The 25,400-nt window shown below is 41.8% G+C and overlaps 1 protein-coding gene across 4 annotated transcripts in view; it reads right to left on the bottom strand.

The window, feature by feature from the left end:
* Positions 1 to 25,400, bottom strand: part of FSTL4 (follistatin like 4) — a 217,174-nt gene that overhangs the window by 144,592 nt on the left and 47,182 nt on the right. For all 4 annotated transcript variants that reach the window (XM_065030001.1, XM_065030002.1, XM_021289082.2 and 1 more), the window contains exon 4: positions 3,774 to 4,022. In XM_065030001.1, the coding sequence (XP_064886073.1) occupies positions 3,774 to 4,022 (249 nt within the window). The remainder of the gene's footprint in view (positions 1 to 3,773; positions 4,023 to 25,400) is intronic.

Raw genomic sequence — 25,400 nt, 5'->3', positions numbered from 1 at the left:
TTTTCATGGGTATTGGGAGTGCTTTTGGGGAAGACAAACTTCTTTCTTCTCCTCCTCGGCAAAGAGCAAAAGCATTTTCTCCTCCTGTATTTTGTTACCCACTCAAAATCACCAACACTCGAATCAAATGACGAAAGGATCTCACAAAAAAAAAGTGAAAATATACAAAAAAACCCTGCCACATAGAAGAAAAGTCTTAAATAGAATGTTTTCCTATGGGAAAACTAAACTATGTTTCACACAAGTGAAGACAACTGGGTCGAGGAGAATTTCAACAGCTACGAGTAGGAGTGACGTTTCTCCTGAGACCTCTGGATGTAGGACTTCTGCTTTATGGTATTTCCCTTTGAGCTCCAAACTCCTAAGTGAAGTTTTCCACCTGTTTCACATTTGCTTTGTCAACTGAGAAAAGCAGATGGCATTTGTATTTTTGTGCATGGCAGCACTGGGGAGCTGTGCTGCACCAGAGGGTGCAGGATGAAGATGAAGCCTGGGGAGCAACCTCCTGCTGGGACCTCTCACTGCTTCGCCCACATTTCAATGTGCTCCCACCTGGGATGTTGTGTCCATTTGCCAGCCCAAGCCTTGGGCACGGCAGCCAGCTCAGCCCAAAGTCTGCACACCAAGGACTGCCACCTTCCGTGAGGTCTTCCACAAACAACACTGATATAATTTACCCATGTTTACCAACACCAGAGAGCCGATGTTTCCTCATGGCCCAATTCCACCCAGCAGGTCTGTGTGATTTTCCAGGTAGCTTTAAAGAGACATGTACTAACTCAAACAATACTGTGGCAGAATCTGGATGTCTGAAGGCACACAAGTTTTTTTTAAACTTCTTGAGCTCTCTGGGTTTCAAGGAGACATTTAATTCGAGGCTGTGCAAAGGAGAAATCGGGAATTTGCCCAGAGCCAAATTCTCTCCTGCTCTTCCCAATGCTACTGCTAATATGAATGAAATGCTCATGAGGTAGCACAAATCAAGCAATGCTCCCAGTCACGTACAAGTATTTGCTATACACCAGTATTTACAAGGTACTTCACAAGTGATGAATATGTCAAAACACCAAAAAAAAAACCTTTCCCCAAATTAAACAAAAGAAAACAAGATCATTGCCATCTGCTTTGTTATCAGCCTACTGTACACAGACCTACCTCAAAGTGGAGTTGGATTGTTTGATCTCCATCATACGTTAAGGCCATCTAGTTTGTCAATGATAACTGGGTAACCTGGCAGAGGACACAGATGCAATTTGCAGTGTCCCTCAGCTCCAGGCAGAGACTTAAGTCTTAATTGAACAAGTCAACTGGGACAAAAAAAACACACAAAGCAGCCCACTCAGCAGCCTAATTGTACTCAAACAATTAAACTACCTACTTGATAGAAAACAAATAGAAATATCATGCCCACTGACAGATGTACATCTAATATCCAGTTGGAACCATATATTTTGCACCTTTGAGATTTTTATCCAGTCATAAAGTCTTACACTTTATGTTACACTCATAATATTGCTTACAAACCTGTAGCTTAATTGCTTACCACTAATTTCTATTTAAAAGAAAACACTATAATTCTTGATTTGGAAACAGGAGACTAAAGTACAAAACAATGGAAAGATACACAGAAGGTTACTGAGGAACCGCATGGCAGAAACAAGGGCTGAAGCCAAATATTCCTACAGAGTCACACTCTGTGGCATCATCCCCCCCTTTAGGTAAACTTTTTTCCTCCATTAGATCTCTGCAGACAGCGGTGTGAACTACTTTTTTATTTATTAATGAGTGAAAAGAAGTGAGTTTGTTTCTTTCTTCTCTCCCATAAAGGTGTTGTTCTGCTGAAAAGCAGAGTTAAGCAGTGCTCCATGGCCAGAGTTTAAGGGTTACTTTAAACTGTGACACAAAACTACTTTCTGACATAATTTCATGGTGTGTTCAGGAAAAGTATTCAAGCGTGACATTGTATCATTAGGTATAATATAGCCATTGCAGAGGCACTGATTACTGCAATGAGAACTCATTTTCTTTAACACTGTATGTGATAAGGAATGTATAAAACCCCAGGCCAGAAGCACCGTTGTAAAAAGGTGGGCTACGTACAAAAATGAAAAAACTGAAGACGCTTTTTGGGGAGTCAGGGGAAGAAAACCCCTGGCATCAAGTGGGATCAGGGAGCTGCTGAGCACCTCTGAAATTAAGATTTCCCCTTTCTTTGGGAGGTTTCTCATGCTGTAGTCCCATCTGCAAGTTATTCAGGGATGGAGGCAGTTTCCAGCCAGATATGTGACCTGACCCAACTCAATACTGAGAGGCAGAAACACCAGCTCTAGGAGCAAGGCACAAGTGTCCTTTTCACATGCTCATTTTTTGAAGTGACAAGCAAAGAAATCCCTCTTCACCTTGACCTGCTCATTGCTGTCCCTCAAAACATATCTTCAGGTGACCCCTTTCCAACATTAACTTCATACAAGGTCTATCGATCCCACACTAATCACCTGCTTTGACGAATTTAGAGCGTGTCTGTGGCCAACTAACCCAGTTCAGCTGGTATTCACAAAGTCAATCCTCTGCCCCATCCACAGCCCCACCTACAAAATAAATGAGACTTCACAATGCCATGCAGTGCCTAGATAGATCTGGAAATTTTGGTCTGGTCTCAGTCTCCACGCCTCCTCCAAGGCACAAGAACAGTAATGCTTTTGTACCTCCGAAAGGCATCACAACGATATTAATTATCTTATTACAAATATTATTTTTAAAACTCTTCGGATGGGCTCCTGTTTCTTATACAGGCTCTTCTGGCATCATGTTAGTAAACAAGAACCTGGGATGGATAGCTCTGTATACAGCCAAGCTCCTCAGGGGTTCAAGTGCCCAGTGAGCTGAAGATAAGGGGAATTATTTTCATATTTGATCATGTAAATGTCACTGGATATATTTGCAACAACTCACTCAAATCTTTTGGTTGGTACATGGAGTCATATTTGACAATAAGTTTTCAAGATATACTCTAGTGAGGCCTTTATAAGACCTCTCATTAGAAGTAAAATAATTTATACCTTCTTCCACTCCCTGGCATTTTATCACACGCTCCTGCTACTGCAGAATCACTTGATTTGTGACAGGATGGTACATGGTGTACACAATATTAATGGAAAAGACACAGGACTCCATCCCTTTGGTGATTTGATGTAATGACGATAATGAAATTTGCTACTGAACCAGTAAAAAAACTAAAGATGTATGTATGCATCCTACTGGTAACCAGAACTGTATTTAAAATTATTTAAAACTCTGTTCTGGCCATACATTTCCCACTCCTCTTTTTTCATCTAAACAGCTCCTTTCCTTTGCCCTCGACATTTGCCTAAGCAGGTTCTTGTTTCTCATTTTCACAACAAACTTTTTGTAACACTGTATATTTTTTCTTGGTCTTTCTCTGGTTCAAAGCCTTACCAAATGAATTGGATTGCAAAAAGTTATTACACCAGCAGCTGAAAGTACTGAGCAGCACAACTACAGTACACACAATGCACACAGTGATGTTAATTATTTATCCATTCCCAGTTTGATTACATTTTGGGTGGTGATGACACTCAGAGGCTTAATAGTTGCATAAAACATTGTGTTATGTTCCACAGTGTCCTAGAATAAATCATTCTTGAAGAATTTCTCTCTTAGAGATAAAACATACCATTCAGTCATTTATCAGGATTACAGTAAGATGAGGGATGAAAGTCCTGCAGAAGTATTTATTTTTAATGATGTCCTACCTTTGAAGAAACAGTCCTTGCTGTGGATAATGTAGATTTTCTTCCTCTGCAGACAGGAGGCTCGATGCAGTTGACAATGATTTTCATAAAATTTGCCATCAGATCCACAGACGGGCATGTAGCTGGACTTGCAATCTTCTATGCATCTGCACTCGGGCTGATCGGTCTCCTTGTTCACGACACATTTGCTCCCCCGGCCGCAGTACTTCTTCTCACACGATGCATGGAGGCCATCCTGCCCATAGAGCACTGGGAAGAGCAGAAAAACATCAGTGTGAGCAACATTTCCCTAAGAGACCAAGACCCATCTGCTGCAGCAGCACAATCATTACAGGAGCTACAAGGGTTTCCAAGGAGAAAAGCGCAGCCCTTGAAACAGCAGCAGTTGCAAGAGTGTCTTGGAATTACAGAATCATTTTGGTTGGAAAAGACATTTAAGATCACTAAGTCCAACCATTAGCCCAGCAGCGCAAAATCCACCTCTAAACCATGTCCCTAAGAACCACATCTACATGTCTTCTAAACCGCTCCAGGGGTGGTGACTCCACCACTCCCCTGGGCAGCCTGTTCCAATGCCCAACAACCCTTCCTGGGAGGAAACTGTTCCCAAGATCCAACCTAAACCTCCCCTGGTGCAACTTGAGGCTGTTTCCTCTCATGCTGTCACCTGCTGCTTGGGAGCAGAGCCCGACCTCCCTGGCTCCAAGCTCCGTTCAGGCAGTTCAGAGATCAGGAGGTCTCCCCTCAGCTCCTGTTCTCCAGCTGAACCCCCCAGGTCACTCAGCCGCTCCCATCACACTTGTGCTCCAGACCCTTCACCAGCTCCATTCCCTTCTCTCAACTCGCTCCAGCACCTCAAGGTCTTCCTCATAGTGAGGGGTCATTTTCACATCTGTGCTCCCAAACCTCCAGCTCTCACTCCTCACAACATTAAGCACCTGCTGAAAATGCTTTACTGAAAAGTGATGGACATGTAGCTGTTTGTTCTTTTAGCCCTTTGTGAAACGAGACCCTAAAATAAAATCCAGTGAGAGTACTCCAGTTCCCAAACTCTGGCCATGAGTTACAATCAGAAAGCAATTCTGAAAAGCTACACTCCCTCACAAGGAGCTTCATTTTACCAATGTCCACATTCAGAGTCCAATTTCCACCCATGAGCCAGAAGCAGAACATCCCCCAGGGCTAAAATTCAGACAGGTTTCAATGAAAGCCCAGACAGACAATTGCTGAGAGCTTTTGGAAAAGAAAACAAAACAAACAAGCACCAAGAAAGACTATCACTGAAGTCAAGGGAATATTGTGAGAAGACGCTTCTCGCTGTAAAAGGGACAACCAGTATCTACCTCTGCACTCTGAAGAATGACATATAATGAAAAATAGCTTTTCTTCTTTTAAGAATTCATTGGATTATAATGTTCTGAACACTACTATCTGCTATTTGATACTATTAAAAGGCTAAGGAAGTTGCCCTTGTGCTATAACATTTCCTGCTTCTGAAGTTTCCTCGCTTAAAGGCTTACAAAAGAACATCATTATAACTCATACAGGACAGGGTACTTCCAAACAAGCCACTACTCAGACCAATAATTAGCCTTGTACCCAATGAAGAGAGTTCCAGGAAATTAGATTATTCTGTGCTAATTGGAGTACACAAAGTTGAGAATTACAAAGGGATGCTGCAAAAGGCATAATTAAGGCAGGAATAAACATTTTGTCATGCACAGCCCGCTGCCAGCCTTGCAAAGCTTTCCAGCAGCCACTGCACCCAGACCAGTGACTCAGTCTGGACCAACAAGACCGTTTTGTAGCAAATCCCTGTTGCCTCCATTTGCCAGAAGCAGGTTTGGCTCTCACTGAGGTTTTGGTGTGCACTAGAGATTTCAGAGGAAGCTCAAGTGGAAGCAGTGCTTCAGATGTGCTCCGGCATCCAGTGGGACAAATCCTGCAGCAACTGTAGCACCACAGTGTCCTCCAAAATACACCCAGGGCTCTTATCTTCCAAGGTTTTTCAAGCAGCAGAAAAGTTCAGCCCAGGAGAGCAGGTCAGATCTCACCCAAAGATCCTCCCATCGCATACAAGGGGGATGTGAGGAGCATCAGCATGAGCTACTTCAATCTATCAGTTCCTTTTCATCATGCTAAATTCCTTGCTAACAACAACACAGCCCTGCTTGCGCAGCATTTTATGGCAATATGAAATGCCCCACTGTTAAAGCTATGTTTCATCTGCTACTGATCGAGAAGCTAAAGCATGTACACAAAGAGAAGCAAAAGTTTCTACAAAACCCCATTTTGCTTCGTCCTGTTAAGCCTTTGTTTTTTATCACTGTAAATCTGAAAGGGAAAAAAAAAATCTGTTATCAGAGGATTAACTATTTGACTCAATAACTCATTAAAATTCCTCCAACTTGGCAAGCTAAGAAATATTGACTTTTCCTGACTTATAATAAACTAGAAGGTCAAAGCATCTCTGAGCAGTGCAAAAAGCACAGTCCCTGGAAGGTGTATCTGAATATTCTTTATTTGCTTTACTAATTGTTCCAGAGTTTCTGCAAAATGTCCTCAAGAATGCAAATTTTGTGACTGCTGGGAGACCTCACTGCCAAGGCCATCTGCATTTACAGTGTCTGCTGGAGATCAGAGCAGCACAAAGGATCAGGGCTTGAGGAACCCCTGGCCAAGCATCATCTTCCTCTTCCTCCTCCTCTCGGTGGCAGAACCTGCATCTCTGTAAGCACTTGGCTTATCCATCACAATGTGCCACAAAGACAATGCTTTAGAGACTGCTGCCAATGCTAAAGATATTTAAAAACGAAGATTCAGGAGCTATTACCATCTATATAAATGTAATTCAGACATAATTACAGCAAAGCCCTTCTTGTGCTGTCTCGATCACTAAAAATTGATCCCTGAGAGCCAGCAGCAGCTGAGGACTGCACCATGCATCTCACTGAAGGTTATTTCTGACTCCTCACTCATGGTGGGATGCTCTGATTTAATGCATCAGGTCACATCTGGGCAGGCCACAGCAGCACCCTGCCCCACCAGCTGCCAAAACCCTCAAATATTTTTGGTATTTAGAGTTTTTAATATAGACTTAGCATTACTGAAGACACAGACTATTCCTACTGAAATGGAAATTTTCAGTTTTTTAATGACATATCAAAGATTCAGTTAAACACTACCTTAATTAAGAAAAAAAAAAAAAAACACAAAGAAAAAGAACAAGATACCTTGGTTTTTCTACATCCACCTGGTTACTACAGAGAAACCACAGAAAGCCTGGCTGCATTAATGCCTCATTTGTTTTGTTCACAGTTTGGTTTATTCTGTGTTCCCAGAGGAACTCCTATTTAAACACACATAAGTCAGGTAAAGGGGCAGACAGGATGCCCACCTCCCCCCCTAAAAAAGGCAATATTCACATATTCCAGAATCCTGATGTGCTTCTACTAGTCCAAGTCCTCTGCAATCTGTGTCTGCAAGCGGAGTGTCAACATGGGATGTCTTTGCCAGAATCTGATAATGTTGATAGCAGCTCTTTAATTCAATTACTATTTGCATAATCCTTCAAAGAACAAAAGCTCCCCAAGAGCACACTCAGCTGTACAGACAGATATTCTGCCCAGTGATGGGATGTCAAACAGAACAGAGCCAGTGGAAACGAAGAGGAAAGGAGGCATTTGATGGCAAAAGCATTGTTGAATTTATCCAGGTAATTAATTAATCCGGAGTGGCACCACACGTCACAGAAAGGGACTTTTCTCGGTCACATCCAGGTGCCTGCTCCTGTTGATCCCACCAGCAGTGCTAGAGCCAGGAAGGACATGGGCACAGAGCTCAGCCACACAGAACGCACCTGCTGTCACTATGGGTTTTTTGTCACATCATTAAAAGTGACTGAATTTCCCACTCTTACATGGATTATTAAAAACAGAAATGGGAAAGGTAATCGAGTGAAACGACCAACTAACTGCTCACAGCATTCGCAGGCCCCACTGTACTGCATGGAAGAAGGCATAATTTATTTAATTTATTAGTTGCAAAGAAACTAATTTACTTCCGTTAAAAAATGTATCATCTTGCAAAACAAACCACTTTTCAACACTAAGTTTACTCAGCATGGCAAGAGTCTGGGTTGTTGTATTGTATTAAAGCCAACTGGATAGAAAGAGGAAGCCCACTCACATACACCCATAACAACACTTCACTTCAATTATTATCTGGCTGTCCCTGAGAAATTTGGAATTTCAATGGGTAACCAAGAAAAGCCTGGTGCAGGCAGTAAAATAACCAGTTTGAGGAACTTCTTAAGGCTGCTTAGCAGGCTGCCTTCATCCCAAAGCAAGACTTGAATGAGAAAATGAAGATGTTATTGCCACAATGGAGAATATGCATCCTCCAGCTGCTCATTAATTCATAAAGACAGAAACCTCATTTACCTTTTACATGCCATTAAATATGTTACAGACTACGGCTCAGAGAATTTTTTTTTTGATTCCCAAACACAACACTATTCCTTGCTTCAGCAAAACTCCCAAAGAGTTCAGTTGAGACCAACCAGGCAAACCCATCACACGTAAAGCAAAACCAAAAACCACACAGCTTTATCATATTGCTACACATAAAAACTTTCTTATATGCTGCGGAAATGTAAATTACTACATTTACATGTAGAAGGCCAGTTTGCCTTCAAGCAACAGTGAGCTCCTGCAGGCAGCTGGACATCCAGTTTTATTGCTAAAGGAAAAAGTTTAGATGTTACATTAGGACTGGAGCCAGAACTGAGAACTTTAATTATGGGGCACTGGAGACTGATCGAGCTGAAATTGGAAGCTTCTACGCCAAGTCCTTCAAAGATAATGCTGCACCTTGCAAATATAACAAAAATAAAATCAAACCATCTGTAACATGATAAAAACATTCCATCTCTAAACTTAGCTTGTTACTTCCATTAGGTAAACCAGCAAGGTAACAGCTCACAAGCTATTCATCCAGCATCTTCACACCAGTTTTCCAACATTTTTCTTTTCTCACATTGATCTTCTACAGTCCAAAACGCCACACCCATCAGCACTGTTTACTGCTGAAAAATATACATTGCTAGTCCATGCAGACATATACACACAGCTGGATGCGTTCAAGTGTGTTTTTTCACACACCTAGTCACATACTCAGATTATGCACATTTACACATGACCAGACACTTCTCATACACTTGACTTGCTAGAACTTCACTTTTGCTGATGATATGAAGCCAGATGCTGCAGCACAGTGCCTTAAACATTCGTTCCCCAGCACACCTTTAATAAACACCTTTAATACTTGTGCTTATAAGTAATCAAAGTTCAGATGCTTGACTATTGAACCTGGCTTCTGTTCAGTTAGAAAGCACATGTGCTATGTAGGTTATCACTCCTGCCATAAAATAAGAAAAGACATGTAAAGCAGGAATTTTACAAAAATCTGCTCTAGGAGTTTCTTGGTTCATTGCATGCCTGGTATGAATGTGGAGAGGCAGAAAAACCACAATAAATCACCTGGAATAGGGGCATGGCAACAGTACATTCATTATCTCCATTACTAGCCTTTAGTGCTATGATTTCTTCATTTTTATAAAGCAAAACTAGTGACTTATCCTGGAGAAAAATACAGAAAATGAGATGTGCTTCAAGCACATGTTTTGCTATGGATGCAAACTATTTCATTTCAATGTCCAGGAGCTAACTGTGTATGTGTGTGCGCATCTTTGAGCGAGACGGAGAAGGACACATAAGCCTCAGAAGGGAAGGGCAAAAAGACCAAAAAAAAAAAAAAAACAACAAAAAAAAACCCCACAACTAAAAAACAAAACCAAACCACCAACCAGCAAAAGGAAAGGAAAATCTTCTCTGGAAAAGAGTATTGCAACAAAGAATTATACTAATGACACCAATTCCAAGGGAACTGCTTAATCTGTATCCCCAGTTTAACATGAAATACAAACACAATGAAATTGCTCAATCAAAATCCAGCAACAGTGTGCAGTTATGCTGCAGATAACACCAAGGAAGCACTCAAAATCACAGGCAAGTTTTCGGTATCAATTTTAAATCTGAAAATAGAGATTACTATTATTTCTATAGCTCTCAGGACTATGTAACCCATTAGAGGTGATATCATGAAAAGGCATTTGAAAATTTCAAATAACTACATTATTTCTAGTGTAAATAACCTAATTTCTGCCTCATTTCAAATCCATTTAACCATTATGAGATCAAAGGCTTCATTAAATATTATTTTTGGATGGTATCACAGTTTGTGAGAGTACTAACATGAAAACAAGAGGCAACAGGCATGTACAAATCGAAAGATCCAAACTACATAAACTTTATACAGAGATTACTGAGAAAGAAATAGCAGCCAATATATGAGACCATATATATTTAGATCCTTGCCATGAAACTCTACCATGCACAATTTGCTTGATTATTCTCTTCTTGGAAGAGCTACTAGAGAGGCAATTCATAAAACTGCTCTTTATTACATGTTTAGATAAAGTTATCTATGATAGGTATTGCGTATTGAGGGCAATTTTATTATCTTACCACTGTGCAGCAAGTATAGACATAGACTGAAATCTGCTGGACTGACGTGCAAAAAACAGCACTACATTTGTATATGACCAATATGTTGCCTGCATTGATCAGGAAGATTTAATTTAGTGTTTCCTTAGGCACCTGTATTTACAGCGTTGTGAGCAACCCAGTGAAAACAGGTAGCGTGTGTACATTTACACGCATGTGTGCACACACATGTAATGTACACAGTACTTGATCATTTATTTAATTATCTCAGTATTGCACAGCCTGAAGAATGCAGAAACTTTCCAGTATCAGATCTGGAGGGAACAGATCTCATTAATACTTTGGTTTCTTTGGCAAAACTCCATATCAGAAGAATCTAGTAAACGGACTAGAGTTGGACCAAGGGTTGGACTCGATGATCTCTGAGGTCTTTTCCAACCCAGTCGATTCTGTGATTCTGTGTAATACACTCTTCTGAAGGAAGGTAGTGAAATCCCCATAGGTCAAGGCTCAAAACCAGTCTCCTTGCCTTTAATCTTGCTCATCAATCTTCTGCCTGCCCCATTCCTTCACTCATACTCTCAGGACCAGCCTTGCTCCTCTCCTTGTTTTCAGTGGTCTTTTATCCTTTGACCAGCACAGCAAGCCCTAGCACACTCTGGGCTACTATAAAAGACATGAGAAATCAATAACTCAGCGTCACGCATCTTTCTGCTGTTGCTTCAATGACGTTTTTGTGACAGAGACTACGAGGAGGTTCGATTCCTACAATGAAATAACTATAGATGACGTGCCTCTTTTCCTGGCGATTTCTCCAATTACATTACCGGTGGAGTTGCTGGACACAAGCTGAACTGTCTAGACCTTCCCAGCTGTCTGCATTATTGACCTTTAATTGTGTCCATCCATGTCACCTTTCCTCACTCTCCTTTTCACCCTGGACACACCATCTCCCCTCTCCTGGTTCCTCCACAATTCGCCCTGAACCCAGAGCCTTCTGCTACCCCAAACCTCCTTGGCATAAGGCAGTAATTTCTCACTTCCACATATTTTTCAACATTTGATTCCAAAAACTTTCAGAACTTTACCACTGCTTTGAGCATTTCTTCCTGGAGGAGAAATCTATAAACCAATTGTCCTGGGCCCTGCTGCAGTAGCTGGGGAAGCGCATGGCCATCGCTTATCCTGCCTGTATAAAAACTGGGGACATCTTGCAATATTAGCAACGGTTCAAGAACAAAAGATGCCAAGTTTCCATCAAAGGGGTATTCTATAGTCTCTCAGAAATCTCTCCTTTTTCCATTTTTTTTGACTCATTACTTTGCAATAAGACCATTCATCAGAAAACAATTGCATTTGTTTCTGTATGCCTATTTTCTCCTTACATATGCACAAACCAAATGTTATTTCAGATTGGACAGAAAGATGCTTTCAGTTTCCTATTTATTTTCTCATTCAGTGCACTGGTTTATAAGGCTCATTGAGAAAAAAGAACAGAAACAGAAAGCCAGCTCATCATCATGTTTCTCTCAAAAAAACACATTATTCTGATCTTTTATTTTTGGTTGGAAGAGGAATAGATAATGAGCTTTTATAATTAATATCCATTCAGCTTCCTTATTACATTATTCTTGAATGCTGCTTTTAGTTTAAAAAAAAAATCTGACTTGCACCAAATTGTATGAACACCACTGCAGAAGGTTTCAACACGATTGATTTTAGAGACCTCAGTTTGCATCATCATAGTGATGCCTGTGTCAGAACTTCCATTAGTGTTTCCTGTTCTTTAAGTGGTGCATTCACACATTTGAACCTTAAAAATGAAGTTGCATTCCTGAAAAACATTTTTCAAACTATGTTAAAGCATACCCTGAAAACATAAAAGAGGTAGAAACACCATCTTCCCATTTCACCCATCTCTCTCACTGCTAGGCTGGTGCTGGGTACAACCTAAAAACACAACAGTGTAATACCCGCTCTTCTAGTAACTTCCATATTCCACCTGGTTTTCAGCATTACCTGGAAACACTTTGTGACTTGGAGAAATGGGCTTCATTCTGCTCCACCATCGGAAGCACTCGACTGTGCAAACAGTAAGGGACAAATACTCAAATGGAGCTGCCTCCATGAGCCCCTACACCCATCACCCCTCCTCTAGCAGTCAGAGATAAAATTTTCAAACCAGCCCCTTTCTGTAACAAAGAAAGCCCTTACCCTCTAAAGGAAGCAAGAATGAGCCTGCAAATCCACCTCCAGGGAGAACTCAGTATGGTATGTTAAGACAACAAATCCATGGAGTCTTCTACTGTCACTTCTCCCGCCTCTCCTCTCCCAATCTGGATTAATTATCAGGGACAGAAGCTTCCAGAGGGAGTTTATCAATAGTTGCATGTATCGACAACTTGTGACACTTCTGTCATTTAGTACTATGCAGAAATGAAGACAGACAGCTGTGTGAGAATAAGACAGGATTCATTTTGTGAGTTTATTTCTGAGCCCTGATGTTTTCCTATAAAAGCTGCCATTTGTTGGAAATAAATTGAGAGAAAGGGGGGGGAAATATTAAAGCTATTTAGTCATAATGGGGTTTGTGTTAGTGCAGGTATTTTGTATGTGGGCGGCTTTTACTCCTGGGTGAAGTGTGATGCATGCTTGACTCACGGCTACTTTACTTGATGGAAGAGGCAGCCCCAGCAGCGGAATTAGTGCCATTCCGGCAGCACATCTAAATCAGCACAAACTTCCTGCTGGAAACTGTTGAGGTTGCACAGAGTCTTTTCACATTTTTTTTTTCCTTAAGACATTTCATTTATGTTTTCCAAAGTAGTCGCCTTAGAGCCTCATAGATTACAAGCGTAGGAATGTTATCACACAACAGAAGTGTGAGGCGGGAGCCAAACAGGTCCATTATGGGGAGAATTACAATCATGCAACTACTGAACGAGGATGTATTACATCCGTGTTGGGACACAGAAGAAAGGACATTTTTATAAATCAGTTTTGAGCCATTCCTCAGAAAGGGAAAGTAACTGGTGGAGGGATCTTCTTACTGACTCCATGTAAGTTATTTGCTTGTCTGTGTGCATCCCCTATTTTCATCCTTAATGAACCATTTCATTTGTGTCTAGGAGAAAACCGCAGCATGCAAATTGCACACCTCTCTCTCATATGTTATCTTTAATGAAGTTCTTCTCCAAGACTAAGAAATATGGATAAACACTATTTTCTAAGATATCGCATCCAGTTCTTTTGTGCCTTATGTTAATTCTGCAATTCTCCACTGGTTTAATTTTCTATTTGTTGTCTAATTCCAGGACACCGTTACACTCTAGCACTCCCGTATTTTGTGGACACACAAGTTTGTTTCACTGCTTGCTCCATCTGGGGCTAGCATTATCACACCGAAACCTTCATCTCGTATAGGACAACACCCTGACATTTTGGTCACTGTCAGCAAATGCACACCAGACCCAAGAGCCTGTAGTTAACACCAAGCCTTTCAAGGTTCTGTCCACAGGGCACATCTATTTCTCCCCCCTTTTTGAGGATTTTACTTTCATAACAGTAAAAGAAATTACCTCAACCGCAATTGGAGATTTATCTCTTTCTTAAGGCAGTTTGACTAACAATCCTGCTCCTGAATATCAGATTTCAAGACCTACTCCTGAGGTCAATACCCCCAGGAGACATCTACTGTCATTTGCCAGTCCTGCCATCACCCCTACCTGCACCAAGCAGTTGCAAGTATATGCATCAACATCTTAAGCTCCTAAATTCAACAAAACACATCTTTTTTATCCCCGCTTACCCTCCAGCAGTTACTTCTCCCCATGCTTCTTATACAAAGGAGGATGGAAAAATTAAAGCCATTTCTACTGCATTACAAGCCTTTTACTCTGTATTTCCTCTGTGCTGAAGGAGGCATTTTAACATGCATTTCCTTGATGGAAGAGTTATAGGCTATTGAAAGGATAACACGGTAAAACGAAAAACCGACTAAAAAGCCATCTTGAAAGTGAAAAGCCTTTAAACTTCACATACTGTTAAAACTGGCTCAGAGGGTACCAGTACAGAAATGGAACATTAGCACTGAAACACTAAAATTAGCTATTTTGTTGTGTTTGTTGTTGTTTTTTTTTTATTCTGAGGAGAAGAAATAACACTAGTTTCTCAGGTTGAGACTTTCAAAAGAAAAATCCAGAAGAGGTGAAAATAGATAAAAATCAGTAAGAAATTAAGGGTTTCTGCAGTGGTGTATTTTTGTTTCAAACATTTTTAACTTAATCTGAATTTTCTTAATTTGCATCTGGTTTAGGAAACTGCCCATCAGGGCAGAGCCCTGCACCACCAAAAATGAGCTTTATCCCCTCATATGGCATCAGTGCTGGTGCACTGAGAGTCCATCCTAAACTTATTTTGCTGCTAAATAAAGACAGCAGCCCACATCTAGGATGCAGGAGCATTCCTCATTCATTCACGCCAGGAAAAGCACGTGGAGAGCTGAATCTGAAATGGCAGATATAAGAGTACATGTATTCACTGCTTTCCCTTTCAAAGTGCTCTCTACAATGAATAAAAACAAGCAACAACTGACAAAAATCAACAAAACATTGTTTGCCTTTGAATACAAAGGCACCAAATGAAAAACAGGAGGGTCACATTTAATAGCAGAAAAGGAAAATCTTTGGATAAAAAGCAGGAATAAGCCGCAATCATCAGTCATCAACATCAGAGTATATCGGTCAAAAACAGCATTATGGGGTTTTTTATTCTTTTAAGAAAAGGAATGGAATAAAACATATTTTGGGGCAGGGCACATTTCACGTATTGAGTGGAACCATGCGGATACGGTACGACTGTACCAACAGGAGTACACAGTGTGCACTGTATTGGACTCCATGGCAAGACCACAGAAACAACTTCTACCAATTTTTGTGACATTACAAACTTCTCTAGTACTACCTTTAGTTATGCCAGTAGAAGAGCAGTCTTCTTAGTTTATCCATGAAAGTGTCCCAGAAGCTTAAAAAAACAAACAAACAAACCAACCCTACAAAAAAAAAAAAAAACACAAAAAAAAACCCCACAAACTTAAAAAGTAAGATTTTCAAAAAGGCTTAATTGAAAGAGGAGCAGAGCTAAGCAAATACTGAACATCCCATGCTGAGGACACAGCTCTTTTCCCTATGCTTATAGACCTCAAGTGATGAATTAATTCATAAGCAGAGAAGAAGCTGGTGCTGCCCTGTGACAAGGTACCCAGGTTCTCCCATGCTGCAGGGTCCACACAGGACCCACCACCATCTCCCCGTGAGCCTGCTGTGCACCTATAATACCTTTGCTGAGTGTTTTGCAGCTCAGCATTTCAACCCAGGAGCTGAGCGCATGCAAAGGAAACATGGGGACAAGACAAAGATGACTGGAATGGCCTGGGGAAAAGTTCACTTGCAAAAACATTTGCTTAAGAGGCAAAAACTGTTGTCTATTCACCTTCAACGCAGCTCATCACATTGCACTGTGGCTGGGAAAGGGCCGGCTGTGCTGAGAGCCCCCAGATGATGCCACCCTTCCTGCATCCCTGTCTTCCCCGTGCATCGCTCTGTCGGATCAACTGCAGCACAAAATGACTTCAGCCCATTCGTAACAGGAGAACACATCCAGCAGCCAAAATCCAGCTGGTATTTTGTGCTTGCGGTAAATAGGATTACTGGCAGCAGTGAAAAGTGAAGTTCTCTGCCGAACAACACACTGGGGATGGCAGCTGCTTTCCAGCCTCGGACTGCGAATACCATATTGCCAAAGCTTTCTGTACTAATGGGGCCTATTTTCTCTATAGGAGAGAAAAAAGCAGGGAGAAAATTCCATTTTTATGCTTACAAGTCTCCTACTGATGCACATGTGCTCAACTGCTCCAACTCCCATTAACACCCAGCATGGAGAGATCCAGACAACTTCATAGCTGCTACAAGCTGCGATTGTCCAACAGATAGAGCAAATACTTGGGGACAAAGAAATAAAAGTTTCATTTGAAAATTTTCTGCACAAAATAACATAGCGCAGCTTTGACTCAAAAGCCTGTACATCTCAATGGAAATATTTGTCTCTAGCTAAAGTACAAACCAGAGTTGCCAGCTGTTCCCGTTGATAATCCTCACCGACGCCAATGGGAGTTGCATTTGCAGAGCAGGTCTCCGTGGTGATCCCGGAGGGTGATTTACTGACTCCAACACGACTTGCAGGCACTAAATGGCTGCCTCCAGGTTACCCAGGTGGAAGAACACACACAGTGCCCATTTCGGGGGGGGGGGGGGGGGGGGGGGGAGAAAGGCCTGAAACTGTCAACGACAAGAAATCCCTTAGGTCTGACCATTCAGTTGAGTCAATGACCGGTCAGTAAGGAACAGAGAGAGGAAGAAAAAAAAAGAAAATGAGAAAAAAAAGCAAGCTGCTGTCAGTGCTGGCGACCACCCGTCAGGGGCTCGTCATCCCAGCTGCAAAAGCTGTCTGAGACTGTCTCTACCTGGATTTGATATGCATATCTGTACTAGCAATTTTAATTGGCTTTATACTGAAATATTGTTGTGGAATTAGATACCATCATGTGAGTTGCAGATATATTTAACACAATTAGTAGTAAATATATGGTTACTAAACATGAGAGTGAGAGAATGAAAGACTCATGATTCAATACTCTTACTTAAAGCAAATATTGCATTTTGAAAGAAAAAGCAAGGATCTCATTTCTTCCCTTCTTGTGCATCCTACCAGCACAACTATTTTGAACACTCTCAACTAAGTAACAAGTGCCTGAATGTATTTGAAAATATAAGTTGTGATACAGCAAAGAAAGCTGCTAGCACCAAGCTTTGTACTGCATGGTCCAAAGGGAGTCCACGGCAGGGACAAGGCTGAATGCATTAAATCTCAATTAGATCATAGCACACAACAAAGCACAGAACATTACCATCATATTTGCTCACCCAAGGATTAAGTGGTTTCTTTTGGAGAGGTCTGTGCTTGCAAAGAGTCTTGAGGACCGAGTGGTCCTTTGCAGCAAAGGGCAGGCACCGCTCTGCATGTCTTTAATGAACTGCACCTATTAAATGCATTTCATTACACAGTATTTTACATGCATGCATGCAAATGACAGACTGCAGGCTGTGAAGAAACACAGCTCAATACTTTGGGAGTGCTTCCAGAGAATTTTTAGCTAATGTATCTTCCTGGTGACAGTCTGGATATGCCTAAATGTCCAAAATACCAATGTAGAAAGAAAAACAAGAAAACATAAAAATAAGGAAAATATAAAAGAAAACGAACTTTGATGGCATACTTTTAAAAAGACATTAATACGATAATGCTCTAGCCATTTTTAAAGCAATGATTAAGGTGACATTATGAAGCCATTATTTGCAAATGTGTTTGTTATACAATGCTTAGTATTAATAAGTCTTGATAATGATGCATGCAAACAATGTATCCTTGGTATCACAAGCCCAAGCAGCTGAAGTGCAGCTGACAGCCAGGTGTGCAGCAATGGGTGGGCAGGGCAGGCAGCAGCACCCAGCCCAGGTTCCTGCAGGACCAGCCCCAATGCACAAACCACTTACAGCAGCACCTACACCTGTAACGGGACCTGCAGGAGGACTTATTTGGCCACACTGAAGCATTTTTCACCCCATTCTCCTCTGAGACAAACCAAGGTTCACTTCCATACAACTTCACAGCCCTGAAAGACTTTTTCTACTAACTGCTGTGTTTTTTTCCCTTAGCAATACTTGTCATGACACCTGACCATCCTCATTTCTTCCACCCAGCAATTTCCATAGCTCTAACTTCTGCTGTCTACACTCCAAGCACAACTTGTCTAAAATCTTCCAGCACTGGGCATTTCAATTGCTATCAGCAACCACAGACTTCACCCAGGCAGCTCTCTGCAAATAGTTTGCACTTTACTCCTAAAGATCAGTTAATGAAGTGCAAAACTTCAGGGCTGTTTGATTAAAGACCTAATGCTTGTGAAATCAATATGCTACAGAGTGAAGCTTTCTTCATATTTAAGCATTAAAAAAAAAGTCTTAAATTTTATGCAGTGTTTGAATGCAACAACAGGAGTGCAGACACTGTTTGTCAGCATCTGTAGCAGCTGTATACAATTTACAAACACCTGCTGTTAGCGCACCTTAAAAACACACATTATTCAATAAATGCTGTGGAAATTATCTTCAAAGTGGCAATGTCTTGACTTGCTTCTGCAGAAGGGCTATGATATCCACACATTGCATTAATGTCTTTCAAAAGGTTTCCCTTTCTGAGGAGCAGTATGAGAAGTTGAAATCACAGCAACACCAGCAGCTTTGGCAGGGTCCCCATCGGCTCTGGAGCATTCTACTTTAATTAGAATCATAGAATTGTTTAGCTTGGAAAAGACTTTCAAGATCATCAGGTCCAACCACTAACTCAACACTGCCAATTTCACCTCTAAACCATGTACCTAAGAACCTCATCTCCACATCTGTTAAACCCCTCCAGGGATGGTGACTCCACTACTGCCCCGGGCAGCCTGATCCAATGCCTGACAACCCTTTCCAGGAGGAAACATTTCCAAATATCCAATCTAAACCTCCTCTGGTACAACTCAAGGCCATTTTCTCTCATCCTGTCACTTGTTATTTGGGAGAAGAGAACAATGCTCACGTCACCACAATCTTCTTTCAGACCTGTTCCCTGCCCACACGAGAGTATTCAGTCAACTAAGTGTATGGCTACCACACACACGGGCTTGAAAACTTCAAAGGAAGATAATCATAATATTTTCATTAAAAACAGGAGTTATTATTCCTCCCAACAATGAAGCCTGAAAGACCGTATCTAATCTCTACAACGGAGGGCTCACTGGAAATTAGACATCACGCCAGCTTTCAAAAACCCAGCTGAGACTCAGAGTTCATGGTTATGAATCCTTCCAGCCTCGGAGGGTTATGTTGTTGGGTTTTTTTTTGCACAAACCTGGCATCAAAGCACCCACCCTGCCCCAGAATAGCTCTGAGTTTCAGATGTTATAACTCCCTTAATGGCTAGGATACAAGCTGTATGTATGGTCACAGCCCAAATGATATTATGCATCCCCTGACTGCACACACTGAGATTATGACTGCTCAGTGCACTCAGCACACACACGGTCACAAGGGAACACTAAAAGCAAATTCTAGGCCTGTCTATCATCCATAATTCAAAAGAAATCAGGGTTAAAAAAAGTGCATGAGCAATTCACATAATTTATATGCTGCAAGTGGGAGAGCTGGCAGTCTCTCGCATAGTGAAGTTGAAATAACGGTAGTTTAACACCAGATGTACCTGCAGCTATCCTGAGCATAATGCCATTAGCTCCATTACAGCGCAGAGCAAACCCTTCCTTAGCTGGGTACCCCCGCCCTTGCCCCACCAGCAGCCAGCTTAATGCAGGATTTCATCAGGAATGATCAGTCGAGCACAAACTACTTGGTACTACCACCATGAAAAAACAAACAAACAAACAAATAACAGAAAAAGCAAAAAGAACCAACAACAAAACACAACTTGAAAAGTTTTGTGATGCAATTGATTGTAAAAGGTGCTACCATTAAAATAAAAGGAGGAAAGAAAGGAAAAAGGTATCAGCATCTCTACTCAAAATATCGCCAATCTTCCAGCAATGGTGCAAAGTTTTGGACACACTCTTCTGAATTTTGATCAATACGGCGACATTTGTCTTTGGAAGATACACTTTCTTCTTGTTGTAAACTAACAAAAAGTATTCTTCTTTCCAATGACTTTACACAAGGGATTATCAAATTAATTCAGTGTGTGTGCACGCTGAGGGGTATTAATTGATTGTTCAATCTAAACCAGCTTTCAGTCAATATTTCTTACTGAAACAAGAGAAAGCTGGAACAGTGACTGCTTCTTCCGACCATCTCCAGATTCATCTACATATATTCATGGAAAAACCTAAACTCCCCAGAAATGAAGGATCAAATGAACCCCACGGCAGGGTCAGGTGCTGGGAATGGGGCTGCCAGAAGTCCCACCTGTAAATTAGCTGATTCATTCTCTGCCTCATCACCCCCTCTGCCAGTAGTCATAAAATTATTCTAAAGAGGCAGAATGTAACTGACACAGTCCACAAATCCAGTTGTAAACGTAGTGAACGCCTAACCTAGAAAGCCCAAGTCAAGCCGACAGCCCATCCAAAGCTCCTGCTCTTGAGCCAAACTCTTTTCAATGGAGGAATTTTGCAGACACCACATGAGATCTTGAAGAGATCCCTAAAGTGAGGGAGTCAATGAAAATCACCTTCATCCTCTTGGTTTCACAGCACCCTGCACATATCAGGACACTATCACACCATTATCAGTCTAAATACCACCTTTCTGCAGCTAAAGCTGTAATATCCAATTTGCAGGGGTTTTTGCTTCCTTCATGTTGTGCTCAGCAAGTACAGCTAAGATGAGTTAAAAAAAAAATCAGCACAAAGTCTGAATCTTTGGTCAAAAAGTCTCTTTTCACAGCCCATGTGCAGATTCAGCACCTCCACATTACAAAGATGAGACACGTCCTGATTTATTCTTGAAGCACAAAACTTGGTGCACGCACAGCAACAAGAAAGGGATATTCTTTCCCTCTCTGATTCAGCTAACAAGTGTCAGCAGGAAAGTCGAGCGGGTACAATGGGAAGTGGTAACACTGACCCAGCTGCTTCCTTCTCTCTCTCAAACCAGAATATGGAAGTTAAACAGAGAACTGAAGCATCAGAAACCAGTCACCTAAAACCACCCCAGCATACCTGAATTTCTCCCCTTTTTTTTTTCCCCCAGTAGCACCAGCGCTTTTTAATTTCACTGCTTCCAGGGAGATGGATGTCCATCCCCAGATGTGCTGAGCAGTGAGTATACCACATTATCTGAAAGAACAAGCGCCTCTAAGTTATGGGGAGGGTTCTTCCTTTATTTTTCTTTTTCTCCTTTTCCTCTTTTTCCTTCTCTAGGTCATGATCCAATATTCTTATGTGAGCTCACAGACCACATAGTCTAGACAAACCGCTTGCTCTCCCTCCCCCAGCTGCACCCACTTGCATGTGGAAAATAAAAGGTGCAAGTTTGAAATATGTCAGTGAGCATCCCTTTTAATGCAGTCACATGAACTGCCAGCATAAAGCACCTCACATGGGATTTACAACACACATTCTTCTACTACATGAGGTGGGGAGAGAAATCTGCAAAGGCAGCAGAACATAATTTAAGTTTATTTATGATTTATCTTCTTTCTTCCAGCAGCTGGAGAAGAATTTAAATCAGGTATTTCCAGGGCTTCTCTGAACACCTGAACCTCCACACACCCATGAAGTTCAGTGAAAGATCTGGACTACATTATCTCCTGACTAACAAAACACAATATATGGCATCCCTGCTGTCACCTTATACTGACATAGTGTTAAAATTAGTGGCACATCTGGAACCAGTGAACATTCCAAGCAAATTAATACAATGAGCAACTCAATGAAAGATCTCTCTCTGAGCTAGATAGCCTCCAGCTGAGTAATGAAAACACGGGGAAAAAAACTACACCAAAATCCCATACTCCAACCTGAACAACCTAATGCAGGACTTCTGCAGCCTCCTGTCTGCACCACAGGGCTTCTCTGCATAGAGGCTTTAAAATATTCCTTAACCTGATCTTTGCTGAAGTCTTTCCCAACTCCTCTCAGAGCCGCATGGCCGAGCAGAGTGATGGATGCCTCACTACCAACAATAAACCCAAGCAAAACTAATCGTTAGGGAAGTTTTATACCAGGGTTGGTGTTTGTAGGGGTAGAGGGCATGTCCAGCACAGGGCTGACACTGCTGCAACAACCCCTTAAGCCCTTAGAGGGCTATTGATGGTAAAAAGTTATCCAAAATCACGTTCAGAAGAGAACAAAATATCCCTCCTGCAGCAGCAGGTTCACCAGAGCAGATCACACAGGATCACATCCAGGTGGGTTTGAATGTCTCCAGAGACTTCACAAACTCTCTGGGCAGCCTGTTCCAGGGCTCTGGCACCCTCAGAGGAAAGTTTCTCCTCATGTTTAGACAGAACCTCCTGTGCTTCAGTCTGCACCCATTGCCCCTCATCTTGTCATTGGGCACCACTGAAAAGAGTCTGGTCCATCCTCTTGATGCCCCCCCCAGAGATATTTATAAATGTTGATAAGACCCCCCCTCAGTGCACACTCACCCCTCCGCTGCCACACGTTCTGGGGGAGAACCAGCCCTCAGAGGGAACTGGGGCCCCCACAACCAACAAGGTTCTTCAGACACACTCTGGCCACTGTGTCATGCCACACATCAGAGCATATGAACTGTCTGGCCATCTCTGCTGCAATATTCCAGAGCTTGCTCACCCAGGACACCCACCTCTGCCTGCTATTTTGCCTCCTGCTTGTTCTTCCTAAGCTTCTTCCATACCGACTGTAGATGACTACACAGAGGAACACCAAGAAGCACCTGCAGGGGGCCTGGATTTATCAGAGAGACTGCAGGTGCCCCCCACCCCTTCCCCAATCAGCACCACTACATGTGATGCATCAACAAGACCCAACCCTGCTCCTACCCACACCCACCCCTGTTGATTCTTCTCCCTCCTACTAATTTAAAGGTGGTTTCAATCCCAAACCAGCAAACCCAGCACCCCTTTCATTGGTGTGCGTGATGCAATGTCTCACCTAGCACCCATTCTGGAGGTAACTAAAAAGCCCATTGCAAGTATACTTTAGAAATATGCTTTGGATTATACAAAGCATTGCAAACACATAGTTTAGATTCTGCTGTGATTTTCTGGTACTGCACATAAGACTCAAATACATCTTCTGATCAGGTGAGAAAACATACAGATCAGCAATTCCCTGAAGTACACATCCCTATGGGATACAGAGGCCTGGAAACTTCCCAGACAGAAGCATAACATGGGAAGACTTAATAAAAAACCTTACAAAATTCAAGAAGTGAAGTGGCTTCCCATTCCTAAGGCATCATGAACAAACAACTCCTAGGTTTAATTAAAAGCAGTGCCAGACGAACTTCCAAATGCAATGCGACTAGTTGGAGCCAGCAGCTCCCAATGGCTTTTGCTTTGTAAACACCAATTAGCAAAAATCCATTGACCATTTGCGAATTTGATCCTGGGTAAAATTCTATCCCTGTTTACAACTCACCTTGCGAGAACATAACATTATGGGCTGGGGGAGGTGGATGGAATCTAACTTCAGCCATTAGCATAGTGTTCTCATTGTGGTTGGAGTAAACAATGTTTCTGTCTGCTTGGTGCTATTTCGATGGCTAAATTCCAGATTTCCACCCAAAGAAAACACCCTTCACCTCCCTATAACATCAGAACTAGCCTTGATATGAAGAGGGTTCATGCAGATCAGCAAGGAGCAGCTGCTGCCACATCCCACAGTGCCACCAGCCACATCCTTGGCCAAGCACCTCCACATCTTGGATAAACATGGGGCTTTCAAAACCAGTTCGCATATGTGAAATAGCAAAATAAAGGAAATTGGGTCAGCATTAAACCACAGAGTTCCCACTGACGCTTCAGTGAAGGGTGTCACCTTGGCCCTCCAGCTCCACTGACACATTTCGGCTTGGGGACGTCACAGGAGCAAAGCTCACGTAGGAAAAATTTCACAGTGTGACAAGAAGTGCAGGAGAATTGTCCAGTTTCATCCAGAAGAAATTTTACACCCAATAACTATAATTCTGATTACTTGTACAGGACTGCATTTAATACCCCTGGTTATCTTTAGCTGAATTTTGCCCCACGTAAAGTATTGCTGAACTTAATGGAAGTGGATTTGGTGTGGTTTGTGGATGGCAGATGCTTCATTTAACACCTACCACAATGAAGGATAAACTAAAAATCCCTTTTTCCTGGAAGCATCATCAGGGTCCCATCCAGAATCACCTGAAAGCAGAGTGAGCTCCACTATTATACGGCTGGCAATGAGAACTCCTGGTTGTATTTATTCCCTCAGCCTATCGAGCTATATTTAAATCGCTTTCCTCAATAGGAAGAAACTTAATCAACCTGGAAAACAACAAATCAATGCTACTTGCATTGTTTTTCATGTCTGACTACACATTAATGCTGTGTCAGACACCATCACGTCAAAAGAGGCAATGGACTTTGCCAGAACTGCAGCATTTTCTGAAGGAAAAATGAAAAGAGGGATGAGAAAAATTATTAATTGCCCAGCACATTTTTTGCACTGAAACTCCCCTGTGATTTGGGCAGGGCTCCGGCCCCTGGAAACAAGAACTGTGAGATTTTTCCACATTGAGAATATAGATTTCTTTACAGAACAACTGGTGGTTGGAGTATTGGTTTCCTCATCAGTTTAAGATGATCCTGAAGGCCCAGCTGGGAGACTGCTTTGTGCAGCAGACTGGGACATTTCTAAGCAATAATATCGAGCCAGAACTCAACATTGTGCTGTCAGATAAAAATACTCATAAGTGTAGCAGCCACCTCCTCACCGTCTTCAAAAAACTGATAGCCTGTGGTATCTGTTTGCCCCTCTTTAATCAGATAATTGTTTGCAATATTTTCATGCTCAAGTTAACCCATTTCAGAAGAATACAACTGCACTAACAAGCAAACTCCAATAACACACAGTAAAAACATGCAGTTTTAATGCACATCTTTTCCTTACATATTTAGTTGCATTTTAAGCTGTTTTTAATTCCATATGCTATAGAGTTATGTGCGCTGGTCACTGCGGGGCTCCCCATCCTGCAAGCCAAGGCAATACAGCAAAGTGTCACAGTCAGAAGCAGTAACCACAGAAGCCAGGTGAGTGGGAAGATTTAATTCATTGCTACTGAATATCAAATGGATATAGAAAAGGAGAGAATGTATACAGCTGTATGCAAAGAGAGCTGAGTATGGAAAGGCTTCAAAACCAGTGCTTTCAGTTAGCAAACATCATCCCACTAAAATTGAGAGAAGTCTGCAAAATTATTTTGTCTTCTCTCACAAAAAT

Source organism: Columba livia, chromosome 14 (assembly GCF_036013475.1).
Source record: "Columba livia isolate bColLiv1 breed racing homer chromosome 14, bColLiv1.pat.W.v2, whole genome shotgun sequence".
Lineage (NCBI taxonomy): Eukaryota > Metazoa > Chordata > Aves > Columbiformes > Columbidae > Columba > Columba livia.
Note: the sequence above shows the minus strand (reverse complement) of the source record. Positions and strands in the feature narration are given on the sequence as shown.